This window comes from Saccopteryx leptura, chromosome 9 (genome assembly GCF_036850995.1).
Source record: "Saccopteryx leptura isolate mSacLep1 chromosome 9, mSacLep1_pri_phased_curated, whole genome shotgun sequence".
Classification (NCBI taxonomy): Eukaryota; Metazoa; Chordata; class Mammalia; order Chiroptera; family Emballonuridae; genus Saccopteryx; species Saccopteryx leptura.
This window is the reverse complement of record NC_089511.1, coordinates 24,478,961-24,491,809: the sequence shown is the minus strand read 5'-3', so window position 1 is coordinate 24,491,809 and position 12,849 is coordinate 24,478,961. Positions and strand designations below refer to the sequence as shown.

At 42.3% G+C, this 12,849-nt stretch overlaps 1 protein-coding gene across 2 annotated transcripts in view; it reads left to right on the top strand.

Annotated features, from left to right (window-relative positions):
• The window catches only part of WDR59 (WD repeat domain 59), a 96,426-nt gene that overhangs the window by 34,188 nt on the left and 49,389 nt on the right, over positions 1-12,849 (top strand). For both annotated transcript variants that reach the window (XM_066349416.1, XM_066349414.1), the window contains exons 8-9: positions 2,701-2,817; positions 9,839-9,916. In XM_066349416.1, coding sequence (XP_066205513.1) covers positions 2,701-2,817; positions 9,839-9,916 — 195 coding nt within the window. The remainder of the gene's footprint in view (positions 1-2,700; positions 2,818-9,838; positions 9,917-12,849) is intronic.

Genomic DNA, 12,849 nt, shown 5'->3' with positions numbered 1-12,849 from the left:
GCCCAGCTCCCTCCCACTCCTAGCAGGGAATAGGGTCTTACAGTTGTGGAGTGGAGAGGGAAGTGAAACAGCATTGGGGTCTGCTGGACTGGGTGCCAGCACCTGCTGGGGAAGCGGTGGGCTGGCTGAAGCTTTCTGCCTTAGGTTCCTGTTAGGTGTGCAGGTAATTTTAGAAGCAGAGGTTGGACAGGCGCATCTTCCCTGTGCTAGTTTTTGTCTCTTTAATCCAGTCTGGTAATAGCCATTCTTCAGGCCACTTTATTTCTTAAATTGGTGATTGATTTTGTTACTCTTGTCACTAGCACAGCATTTAAGTATAGTAAGTGGTTTAAATTAATATGTGTGGTTAATTGTAGTGCAGAATTATTTGTTATAGACGATTTTCAGAGCCATAGGCAAAATAAACAATTTGACATTTCCCCAGGAACTCTGTCAGTACCTGTTTTCCAAAACAATACCTGTGTTCCTTCTCTTGTACATACTACCAAACTGTTCCTTCCTGGTCTTCTGGTTGGTCCACTAATAACCCTGACTTCCCTCAGCAAGCCTTTTATCTATTTTGTTTAAAGGGTTTTAACTTTATTTTTTGCTGTTAATACTTTAGGACCTCTACTCAGACAGATTGTAAAACTCTTTGGTTTTACTTCTGTGGCACTTTGTAGTGTCAAAACAACACTGGAGGCCCTGGCTGGTTGGCTCAGTGGTAGAGCATTGGCCTGGCATGCAGGAGTCCCGGGTTCGATTCCCGGCCAGGGCACACAGGAGAAGCGCCCATCTGCTTCTCTACCCCTCCCCCTCTCCTTCCTCTCTATCTCTTTCTTCCCCTCCCGCAGCCAAGGCTCCACTGGAGCAAGGTTGGCCCAGGCGCTGAGGATGGCTCTATGGCCTCTGCCTCAGGCGCTAGAATGGCTCTGGCCACAACAGAGCAACGCCCCAGATGGGCAGAGCATTGCCCCCTGGTGGGTATGCTGGGTGGATCCCGGTCGGGCGTATGTGGGAGTCTGTCTGACTGCCTCCCTGTTTCCAACTTCAGAAAAATACAAAAACAAAAACAAAAAAAACCAACACTGGAGGCAGCAAGCCTCATAGACTTGAAACAGTACAATATCAGCGGTAACACTGGGTTTTATTCAGGCTCATGTGTGACTGATACTAATGTTTACTAAGCATTTACTATGTGCAGGCATTGTTCTGAGAACTTTGTGTGAATTGATCTATTTCTCTTTATAACCAGTCTTTAAAGTAGGTACTATTTTTATCTCTATTCTACAGATGAGTAAACTGAGGCACAGTTTGTTGCCAGGATTTTCACTTAAGGAGGCTGGTTCTGGAGACTGCACTTGTAACCTCATAGACTAATGCTAATTATGGAAGTGATACATGCTTTTTGTAGCAAATATTAAAGGGGAAATAAAATTCATAGTTAACAAATGCTAAGTAACATTTTGTATTTTACTTTCTTCTGCTTTTTTTTTTACTGTGGTTTATCATTTAATATACATCGTTACAAATACTTTTTTATTTGACATTACAAGATGCATTTTTCTCATATTATAATCTCTAAGTATAAATTTTAATGGCTGCATCATATTGTATCAGATAGCTGTACTATAATTTATTTAAAATTTAAAACTGGCCCTGGCCAGTTGGCTCAGCGGTAGAGCCAGGTGTGTGGAAGTCCCGGATTCGATTTCTGGTCAGGGCACGCAGGAGAAGCACCCATCTGCTTCTCCACCCTTTCCCCTCTCCTTCTTCTCTATCTCTCTCTTCCCCTCCTGCAACCAAGGCTCCATTGGAGCAAAGTTGGCCCTGGTGTTGAGGACGAATGGCTCCATGGCCTCCGCCTCAGGTGCTAGAATGGCTCCTATTGGAGCGGAGCAATGCCCCAGATGGGCAGACCATCGCCCCCTGGTGGGCATGCCTGGTAGATCCCGGTCGGACACATGCAGGAGTATGACTGCCTCCCCGCTTCTAACTTTGGGGGAAAAAAAAAGTTTTAAATTATTCCCCACTTACTGTTTGTATTGTTTGAACATCTTTTGTATGTAAAGGTTTTGTGAATTTGGAATATCCCCTTAAGAAAGGAAAATTTTAAGTCCCTTGATAACAATTGTCAAGTTTTTTTCTAAAAAGGCTGTGATATTTTGTAGGTACAATAGCAGTGATAAATACAGGCTCACTGCATTGAGTATTATTTACAGATGTCTTCTAATTTAATAGCTTAAAAATCTTTTAATGTATTTTTTTGAGTTTTCCTTTTGAGTTCATTTTGTATATGTTTATTAATTGTGTATTATTTTCTTTTGAGATGTGTGTTCATTCTCTTTCGGGGTCTTGTCACATTAAGATTGATAGTTTTAGCCTCAGGATTGAGGTTGGATCTGTTTGGACATTACAGGTCCTATTGGGTGATTGTGAAGAAGGGGAGCAAGAATTGCAGACTGTAATACTAATGGGGAAAAGCACCTACAATTTCATATCTGAGCAGAAAAGAATTAGGCTCCCAGGCCATATACAGAGCATGTGTGAAGGAGAGTTGGGCAAGTGTTGTTTGTTGTAAGCAAAACAGTGGTTTCTTAAAAATAGAGACAATATCTGTAGTATTTTTGTGTCCCCACTCAGCACCCAGCAGACTGTCTCCTGGTAGACACTTAATGAGTTTTTTCTTAACTGCCAACACTCAGTGCTGATTCTTTGCAGAAACCCAGTATAGCAGTGGAGTATCTAGCAGCCCACCTCTCCAAAATCCATGGCCTGGACTGGCACCCAGACAGCGAGCACATTCTTGCTACCTCCAGTCAAGACAATTCTGTCAAGGTGAGTGGTGCCCTGATGGGGAAGTCGGGAGCTGTGTATGGGAGCATCAGTCTGTGTTTGGGAGGAGGCGTTCTCTTTTGAAGGAAAGCTATAGTGTGTTCTCATAGTGTGTGTGTTTCAGAGTTGCATATGCTTCTTGGGGAGCTGAACAAGTAAGCCTGGTTATGTAAACCAGCAGGAGGGATGTAGTAGATCAGATATACATCTGATATGGTTCCTGGACTTTGTTCCTTTTGCCTTGTGAAAGGAAGTCAGAAACAAAAGCATTTAGAAAGGAAAAGAAGTTGGCCCTGGCCGGTTGGCTCAGTGGTAGAGCGTCGGCCTGGCGTGCAGAAGTCCTGGGTTCAATTCCCAGCCAGGGCACACAGGAGAAGCGCCCATCTGCTTCTCCACCCCTCCCCCTCTCCTTCCTCTCTGTCTCTCTTCCCCTCCGTCTCTCTCTTCCCCTCCTGCAGCCGAGGCTCCATTGGAGCAAAGATGGCCCGGGCGCTGGGGATGGCTCCTTGGCCTCTGCCCCAGGCGCTAGAGTGGCTCTGGTCGCGACAGAGCGATGCCCTGGAGGGGCAGAGCATCGCCCCCTGGTGGGCAGAGCGTCGCCCCCTGGTGGGCGTGCCGGGTGGATCCCGGTCGGGCGCACGCGGGAGTCTGTCTGACTGTCTCTCCCCGTTTCCGGCTTCAGAGAAATACAAAAAAAAAAAAAAAAAAAGGAAAAGAAGTCCGTAAATCAGATTTCAGAAGTATTGGCTCAGCAAGGAAGAAACACAACAGCTCTATAAGTAAAGGAGAGAAACCCATAGAATTGTTAAGGTTACTAAGTTTACAATTAGTCTATCTGGAGTAGAAAACAACAATTTTCTCAAATGATTAGGACGTCTGCCAGATTAAGACATTTTCAGATGTCAGCTTCACAGAAGTCAGGAATAGAGTTGGTTTATTAGATATTCTCTAGCTTACAGGAAATGCTCAAAGATTTTGTGTTTCAGTGACACTATTATTTTTGGTTTGTCTCAGAGTGTAGTGTTTCTTGTTTGTTTTTCTTCTCCTCCTGTGGGATGTGTTGTGCCCCTTTATTGGAAAGGATGCAGGGCACAGTCAGCTCGTCCTACAGTTCCTTCTTGTGGTCAGGTCTGTGGCCGGAAGGACAGAGATCTGACCACGGATAATTTGCTTAGAAATTTTGTGATTCAGCATTATTAATTTAATGCTTTGTTTTACTTACATAGGTATGTACGTCTTTTTGTATGGTTAGAAAAACTAGAATCATACACTAAAAGGTAACTTCTGTCTTGAGATTTGTAAATCTTGGCTTGTAGTTTACTTTATGTGCCAGAAGTGGGGGTTTTTTTTTGTTTTTTTGTTTGTTTGTTTTTGGTTTGGATTTTTATTCCTGTACCTCTCCTTTATCAGCTTATTTTCCAAGTTCAGGAACCAGCAGTCAACCAATTGACCTCTGCCTCTTTCTTTGAGGTCCCCAGGTTTGCCAGTGATCATTGACACCTTTACTACTTGTGAGGCTGGGATTCCATAGGTAGTAAAGCAGGTAACAGGCAAGTTTCACGTATGAAACACAATTCTTGTTCCTTACTGGTAGGTGTAGCTTATGAATTAGATGAGATTTTTGGCATGGTACTTTATTTTTTTATTTATTTTTTTTTTTTCTTTCTTTTTTTTTTTTTTTTTTGCATTTTTCTGAAGCTGGAAACAGGGAGAGACAGTCAGACAGACTCCCGCATGCGCCCGACCGGGATCCACCTGGCACGCCCACCAGGGGCGAGGCTCTGCCCACCAGGGGGCGATGCTCTGCCCATCCTGGGCGTCGCCATGTTGCGACCAGAGCCACTCTAGCGCCTGGGGCAGAGGCCACAGAGCCATCCCCAGCGGCCGGGCCATCTTTGCTCCAATGGAGCCTTGGCTGCGGGAGGGGAAGAGAGAGACAGAGAGGAAGGCGCGGCGGAGGGGTGGAGAAGCAAATGGGCGCTTCTCCTGTGTGCCCTGGCCGGGAATCGAACCCGGGTCCTCCGCACGCTAGGCTGACGCTCTACCGCTGAGCCAACCGGCCAGGGCCCATGGTACTTTATTTATTATACTATATCCTGGTAAGAAGGAGGACAGATTTTATCCAATGTTACTTATAAATAACAAAATTGTAGAAAGTAAAGTGATTTAGAGGCATGTTGCATAATATTCAACCATTGTTTTTAGTAATTTGTAGACAAGGATGAATATGTCATTTTCTCTCCTTACATAATTATTTTCTCACGTTTGCCTGACAGCTTATTCGCTTATAATTTGTAGTAATCATTTTTATTATATTTTTTAGTTTTTGAATTTGATGGGGTCAGGTTGAACAAGATATTACTGAATGTTTCACTTTAGTTGTAAATTGTTAAACTGTAAAACTGTTGAATTGAGGGTTAGAGCTGAATCAAAAAGAAAGAATAGGATTTTTCTTATACGGCCATTAAAAATAGAACATTAACCACAATGAAATTAGTTTAGATCATTTTAGGTAATTGTTTTCTTCCTGATCTTGTTTTAAGCAGTCTGTTTCACCAAATTGCCTTCTTCTAGACTAAGAGTCCTGGAAATCCAGACAGTCCCTTGGTACATTCTGACAGATGTATGTCTGCCCATAGGTCAAGGTCAGCCTTATTGAGAATCCTGTACCCCTGAGGCTGTTCAAGGAGCTGTTTCTTACTTGATTGAGGCCTTTTTTTTTTTTTTTTAACAGAGAGAGAGAGGGACAGACAGGCATGAACAAAGAGAGATGAGAAGCATCAATCATCAGTTTTTCATTGCGACATTTTAGTTCATTGATTGTTTTCTCATATGTGCCTTGACCGTGGGCCTTTAGCAGACTGAGTAACCCCTTGCTCAAGCCAGCGACCTTGGGTCCAAGCTGGTGAGCTTTGCTCAAACCAGATGAGCCCACGCTCAAACTGGCGACCTCAGGATCCTCAAACCTGGGTCTTCCACATCCCAGTTTGATGCTCTTATCTACTGTGCCACCGCCAGGTCAGGCGATTGTGGCCTTTCTTATATTTCTTCAGAAAACTTTCTTTCTGATCTGTATGTAGCTTGTAACAGGGGCCCTTTGTCAATGGTAAGAGAAAAGCAGAAATCACCCATGAATGGGAGGATGGCATGGCTCTGATTAATTTACTACAGCAACCAACTTTATCAAATAGAAATGTAGTGAAGACCTTTATTCACATATAACGTGATTATTTCATAAGACTCCATTATTTGTTGCCTTAATAACATGTTATGAACAGTGAGGACTTTGTCAGATCTTCAGGGTCCTCCAGTATATCCCATCAGGTATATGTTATAATTGTCAAGAATTGATGTGCATATTTAAACCTAGAAACAAAATCATTTATTTTTTTTTAATTTTCCATTGATTTGAGAGAGGGAGAGAGAAGCATCAACTCGTTGTTTCACTTAGTTGTTCCATTTAGTTGTACAATCATTGGTTATTTCTCATACATGCCCTGACCAGGGATCTATCCTGTGATCTCAGCATGCCTGGATGACACTGTATCCATTGTACCACCTGGCCAGGTCCCAAAATAATTTTTTTTTAGGTGAGAGAAGGAGGATAGAGAGATAGACTCCTTCATGTGCTCCAATGAGGATCCATCTGGCAACCCCATCTGTCGCCAATGCTCAAGTACAAAGCTATTTTTAGTGCCTGAGGCTGATGTGCTCAAATAGAGCTACATCAATGCCTGAGGCTTCTACTCAGACCAACCAAATTATCTTCAGCACCTGGAACCACACTCAAACCAGCTAAGCCACTAACTGTAGGAGAAGAGAGAGAGAAGGAAGAGAGGTGGGGAAGAAGCAAATAGGCGCTTCTCCTGTGTGCCCTGACTGGGAATCGAACCCAGGATGTCCATAAACTAGGCTGACACTCTATCCACTGAGCCACCAACCAGGGCCAAAATAAATTTTTTTGAAGTTGCATTTTGCATATTTTTGTTCTTTTTTTTATGTTTATTTTACTGATTTTAGAAAGAGAGACAGAGACAAGAACTTTGATTGTTTCTATATGTGCCTTGACTGGGGGTCAAACTGGCAACTTCTGCATTTCGGGATGATGCTCTAACCAACTGAGACATCTGGCCAGGGCCCAAAATAAATTTTTTTTTAAAGGAGCAAATAGAGTGTTGGCCTGGCATATGGACATCCCAGGTTCAGTTCCTGATCAGGGCACACGGAAGAAGAGACCATCTGCTTCTCTCCCCCTCGCTCTCCCTTCTCTCTCCCTGTTCCCTTCCAGCAGCCAGTGGCTTGATTAGTTCGAGCATTGGTCCCAGATAGCTTGGTTGGTCCCCAGTGCATCAGCCTCAGGTGCAAAAAATAGCTTGGTTGATTTTGAATCAGCCCCAGACGGGTTGCCAGATGAATCCTGGTCAGGGTGCATGTGGGAGTCTGTCCTCTATCTCCCCTCCTCTCGCTTCAAAAAAAAAGGGACTAATTTTGTAAATTGTCATGACAGTCTTTGTAAATTAACACAGATATCTATTAACCTGTTGTGTGACTTTTGGGCTGTTTCCAGTGTTTGGTGATTTTGAATACAGCTGCTATAATCATGCACGTGAGGTTTTTTTGTGAATAGAAATTTTCAGTTTTCTAGGACTAGTGTAGGAGTGGGAATGCTGGGTCTTGGATAGGTGTGCGTTGAACTTTTAAAGAAAATGCCAAACTTGCCTGACCAGGCGGTGGTGCAGTGGATAGAGCGTCAGACTAGGGTGCAGAGGACCCAGGTTTGAGACCCCAAGGTCGCCAGCTTGAGCGCGGGCTCATCTGGTTTGAGCAAAGCTCACCAGCTTGGACCCAAGGTCGCTGGCTCCAGCAAGGGGTTACTCGGTCTGCTGAAGGCCTGTGGTCAAGGCACATATGAGAAAGCAATCAATGAACAACTAAGGTGTTGCAATGAAAAACTGATGATTGATGCTTCTCATCTCTCTCCATTCCTGTCTGTCTGTCTATATCCTTCTGACTCTCTCTCCCTCTCTGTCTCTCTAAAAAAATAAAATAAAATAAGTAAAAGAAAATGTCGAACTTCTTCAGAGTAGCTCTCTGTTATTGAAAATAATTTCTTAATACCCTGATAGTTCAGTTTTAGTCATGGTCCTCCTGCCTCTGGTGCTCTGCCATTTTCAGTTTTCATCACAAGTCCTTGAACTCTGAATGTGTTTGTCTCGCCACTGAAAGCATAGGCATCTCTAAGCTAAAGTTTGTATCTGGCTCACCTTTATGTAACTACAATTTCAAGTTCCACACTTTCCATGTAGGCATGGGCAAGTAAGTGTATAGTGTAGTGGTTCCTAAAAGTTTTTGAAGTTGGCGCATTTAAAATCCTACAAATAATTGTAAGCGTACTGTATACAAATTTCTGAGAAATATTTTATAATAATTAAGTCAAATATTAAAGAAAAAAATTATAAAGTCCAAGCATGCTTTTATGGTAATAAAATGAAATAAATACGACAAAATTAAATTTATTCTGACATTAAAAAACATTTTTATGTTACATTTTTTGAATTATGCTTTTTAGAATTCATAAAAAAGAGGGGTTAAAAAATGACAAGTTATCTTTTTATATATATAGATACATTCTTAGTAAGATTTAGTAAGTTCGGCAGGTCCTGATGCGAATGTGTTCAGTTTTTTCATTCTTGTGTTTATGAGAAACATGAGCCTGATGTATCCTAGTGATTTCTTCAATGTTTGGGCATATATTTGAAAGGCAAACTCATTTCCTCATCAGTACATTGAAGAATTCCTCTTTTTACTCTTAATTGTGTTAAGGGTAGAAAATCCTTCTTTTTTTTTTTTTTTTTTTTTTTAATTTTATTTATTCATTTTTAGAGAGGAGAGAGAGAGACAGAGAGAGAAAAGGGGGAAGGAGCTGGAAGCATCAACTCCCATATGTGCCTTGACCAGACAAGCCCAGGGTTTCGAACAAGGGTAGAAAATCCTAATTCACATAAATAGGATGTTGAAAATTGTAGTAAAATGTTCAAAGCTTTTTTTAGATATTGCCACATATTCTTCTTTTATAAAAATCCAAAAGGCTTCAAGAGATTGTATTTAATCATCAATCCAAAACCCCCACCATACATATCATCTTAACTTTACACCAAACAAAGGATAGAAGAAACTTGCCTCTAGTCTTTCTGGGGAACATGGGGGGAGTAGTGTAAACAATCCAGCACCATAGCCGAACAGCCTTTTGCAACCTAATCAGGAAGTGAGGTGAGGGGTTGGGCAGACTGTATCTTACAGCCAATTCCCCACACCTTTGTCCCCCAAAAATCTAAACTCCAAAAACCCTGTTGGTTTTCTGGTCCCCAACAGGCACATATTTCTCTGGAATACCATAAGGTGCACCTGGAAATCTTCTTGGGTGCACCAGTGCGCCCTGGCGCACACTTTGAGAACCACTGGTATAGTGAGTAGCTTGGTACACATGTAGATAGTCACATGGCCACCTTTTTCCTGCATGACTTTGGCAGGTTACATGGCTTAGTAATTTCGCTTTATTTGCAAAAGATACTAATAACACCCATTATGTGGTGTTTGTAAAGATTAAATGGGATAAAAAACTTAAAGCTCTAAATATTTGTCAGGAATGCATGAAGAAGTACATTTCAGCTATTGTTATTGGTTAAATTACCCTATTGGTGTAAAAGTGATAAAGGGTGAAAACACATCACTCTTACCTTTCAGCTAGGAATCTGTTTAATAGGCAGACTGACAGTGATCTACCCCAAGGGTGGTCCTTGTAAAGTCCAGAAATTCTCCTGTAATGTTTATAAATGTGAAAGGCAGGTTCTCTTTGTCTCTCTGTCACAGTAGCGTAGACCCTGGTGGCTGACTGCAATGCACTATTGAAATGTGTCCTTAGAGAACAAATGAATGCAATGGGTTCCCAAGGCTGTTCTTGTTTCAATAGTTCTTTTTTTTTATGGCATTTATTTCACAAATTATCCTGCTTTCTTTCTTCCAGTTCTGGGATTACCGCCAGCCAAGGAAATACCTCAACATTCTCCCTTGCCAGGTGCCTGTCTGGAAGGCCAGATACACTGTGAGTGTGACATGTCTTGTGCGAGGCAACTTCCGTCTTGGTGTTCCAGACTCAGGGGCCAAAGGGCCATTTCTTACTTTATGAGGCAGTTTTCTCTTTCTGTCTTGATTTAGGGGTAGGACAAAGGTGATCATGATGGTATAAAAGGTGTTTTGTACTTAAAAATTGGCCCTTGGGAAGTTGAGGAAGAATCTGTAATAGAATCGCTAACTGTGGCAAGACTTGGAAAGCTAGGTGGTGTGAAGGTGGTCACTGATGGCAGGGGAAGAGCGTGAGGTGGCTGTAAAGGGTTGAGAGGCTTATAGGTTTGTGGTCACTGGATTGTGGTGGAAAGAATTCTGGCTTTAGATGCAGAAGACCTGGGTTTTGAGCCCAGCAATGCCACTTAATATTTTCCCCTAGCTTTATTGAGCTATAATTGATACATAACATTGTGCAAGTTCAAGATGTACAACATGTTGATTTGATGCACTTATGTGTTGCAAAATGATTACCACCATAGCATTAGCTAACACCTTCTGTTGTAAAGTACCGTACTTCACTTCCGCGGATTTACATATAAACACCAAGTCCAGATGATTTTTTTTTTTTGTATTTTTGTATTTTTGTGAAGTTGGAAACAGGAAGGCAGTCAGACAGACTCCTGCATGCGCCCGACCGCGATCCACCCGGCATGCCCACCAGGGGGCGATGCTCCGCCCATCTGGGGCGTCGCTCTGTTGCAATTAGAGCCATTCTAGCACCTGAGGCAGAGGCCATAGAGCCATCCTCAGTGCCTGGGCCAACTCTGCTCCAATGGAGCCTTGGCTGCTGGAGGGGAAGAGAGAGACAGAGAGGAAGGAGAGGGGGAGGGGTGGAGAAGCAGATGGGCGCTTCTCCTGTGTGCCCCGGCCGGGAATCGAACCTGGGACTCCTGCACGCCAGGCCGATGCTCTACCACTGAGCAAACCGGCCAGGGCTAAGTCCAGATGAATTTTGAAGGAGTTTTATTAAAAAAGGAGATTTATTAAATATGCTGGCTGCATATGACTAACACGGGGCATTGCAGACCCAAATCATGTGCTCCAGATACATTTCAGAGGCTGGTTATATACTCCTGATGACACACAGGTTGGGGGGAGCATGACATAGTGACACAATTATTAACAAGCCTATAACATTTGTCTAGGGCAGGGGTAGTCAACCTTTTTATACCTACCGCCCACTTTTGTATCTCTGTTAGTAGGAAAATTTTCTAACTGCCCACCAGTTCCACAGTAATGGTGATTTATAAAGTAGGGAAATTACTTTATAAAATTTATAAAGCAGAGTTATAGCAAGTTCAAGCATATAATAATAATTACTTACCAAGTACTTTATGTTGGATTTCCGCTAAGTTTGGCAGAATAAATCTTTATAAAACAACTTACTATCGTTAAATCTATCTTTTTATTTATACTTTGGTTGCTCTGCTACCGCCCACCATAAAAGTTGGAATGCCCACTAGTGGGCGGTAGGGACCAGGTTGACTACTACTGGTCTAGGGGATCCACAAAAACATTGAAACTTTCAAGGTAATACAGCCAAGGACATTTACAAATCTTTTAGTGTCTGTCTCCCCTCCTTTGCCTGGAGGTATGTTACTCTCAGACTTCCAGGAAGGGAGGAAGAGCCAAAATCAATGTAGGGTGGTATGTAAATTCTCTCTCCCATTGAAAGAGAAAAGAAGTTCCTCAGACAACCTTTATTCTATAGTTAAAACTAAATGACCCATTGTCCTTGTAAGTAAGGAAGCTTCTACATTCTTCTTCCTCCCCTCTCCCAAGGAAAAGACGGGACAGAAAGCCTGACCTTTCTTCCTAAAATATCAATATTAATTTTGCAACTTTTTGGTACCTTACCACACTTCATCATATAATGACTGAGGACGGAAGGAAAAAACATTAGTAGGATTGAATGCATTGATATTTAGGATTCTGTGGGGTAGCTGAGTAGTTGGGATTGTTCTAATTGTTTGCTCTGATGGTTCCTTTGTTTGCTCTGATTGTTCCTTGGGACTTAGACTCAGCTGTGGCCAAATAATATTAGCTAATAGTTAATAGGAAGAAGAATGAGCATAGCTAAGACTTACTGAGCATTTACTGTTCTCCAGGCACTATACTTACTTAAAATTTACTTAGTTAACAAATAAACTTTAGATGGCATAATGTCGATGAAGGAATAAAAAAATAGGGCTCTAGCTCAGCCGCACTAACACTCACCAGTGTTTACCAGTCTCACCAGGCACAGTTCCAAACACCTCAATATACTCACTCATTTTATTATCCTCATTTAACAGAAGAAAAGGAGGCAGAGAGATGTTTTAGGGTGACCAAGTATCCTGGTTTGCTTGGAATGGAAGGATTTCCCAGCATGTGGGATTTTGTGTTTTTTGTTTTAATTTTTCCATTGAATTGAGAGGGAGGGAGGAAGAGAGAGAGAAGCATTAACTTGTTCCACTTAATTGTTCCATTTAGTTGTGCACTCATTGATTGCCTCTCGTATGTGCCTCTCGTAACTGGGAATCGAACTCAAGACCTCAGTGTACTGGGATGACACTTGATCCACTGAGCCCCCTGGCCAGGGCATATTTTTATTAAAAATTTTTTAAATTGATTGCTTTTAGAGAGACAGAGAGAGGAAAGGGGGGGGGGGGCAAAACATTCCTTTGTTGTTCCGTTTAGTTGTGTGTTTATTTGGGTCACTTCCTATACTTGCCTTGACTGGGGATCGAACCTGCAAACTTGATATTTCGGGATGATGCTCTAACCCAGTGGTAGTCAACCTGGTCCCTACCGCCCACTAGTGGGCATTCCAACTTTCATGGTGGGCGGTAGCGGAGCAACCAAAGTATAAATAAAATGATAGATTTAACGATAGTAATTGTTTTATAAAGATTTATTCTGCCAGACTTA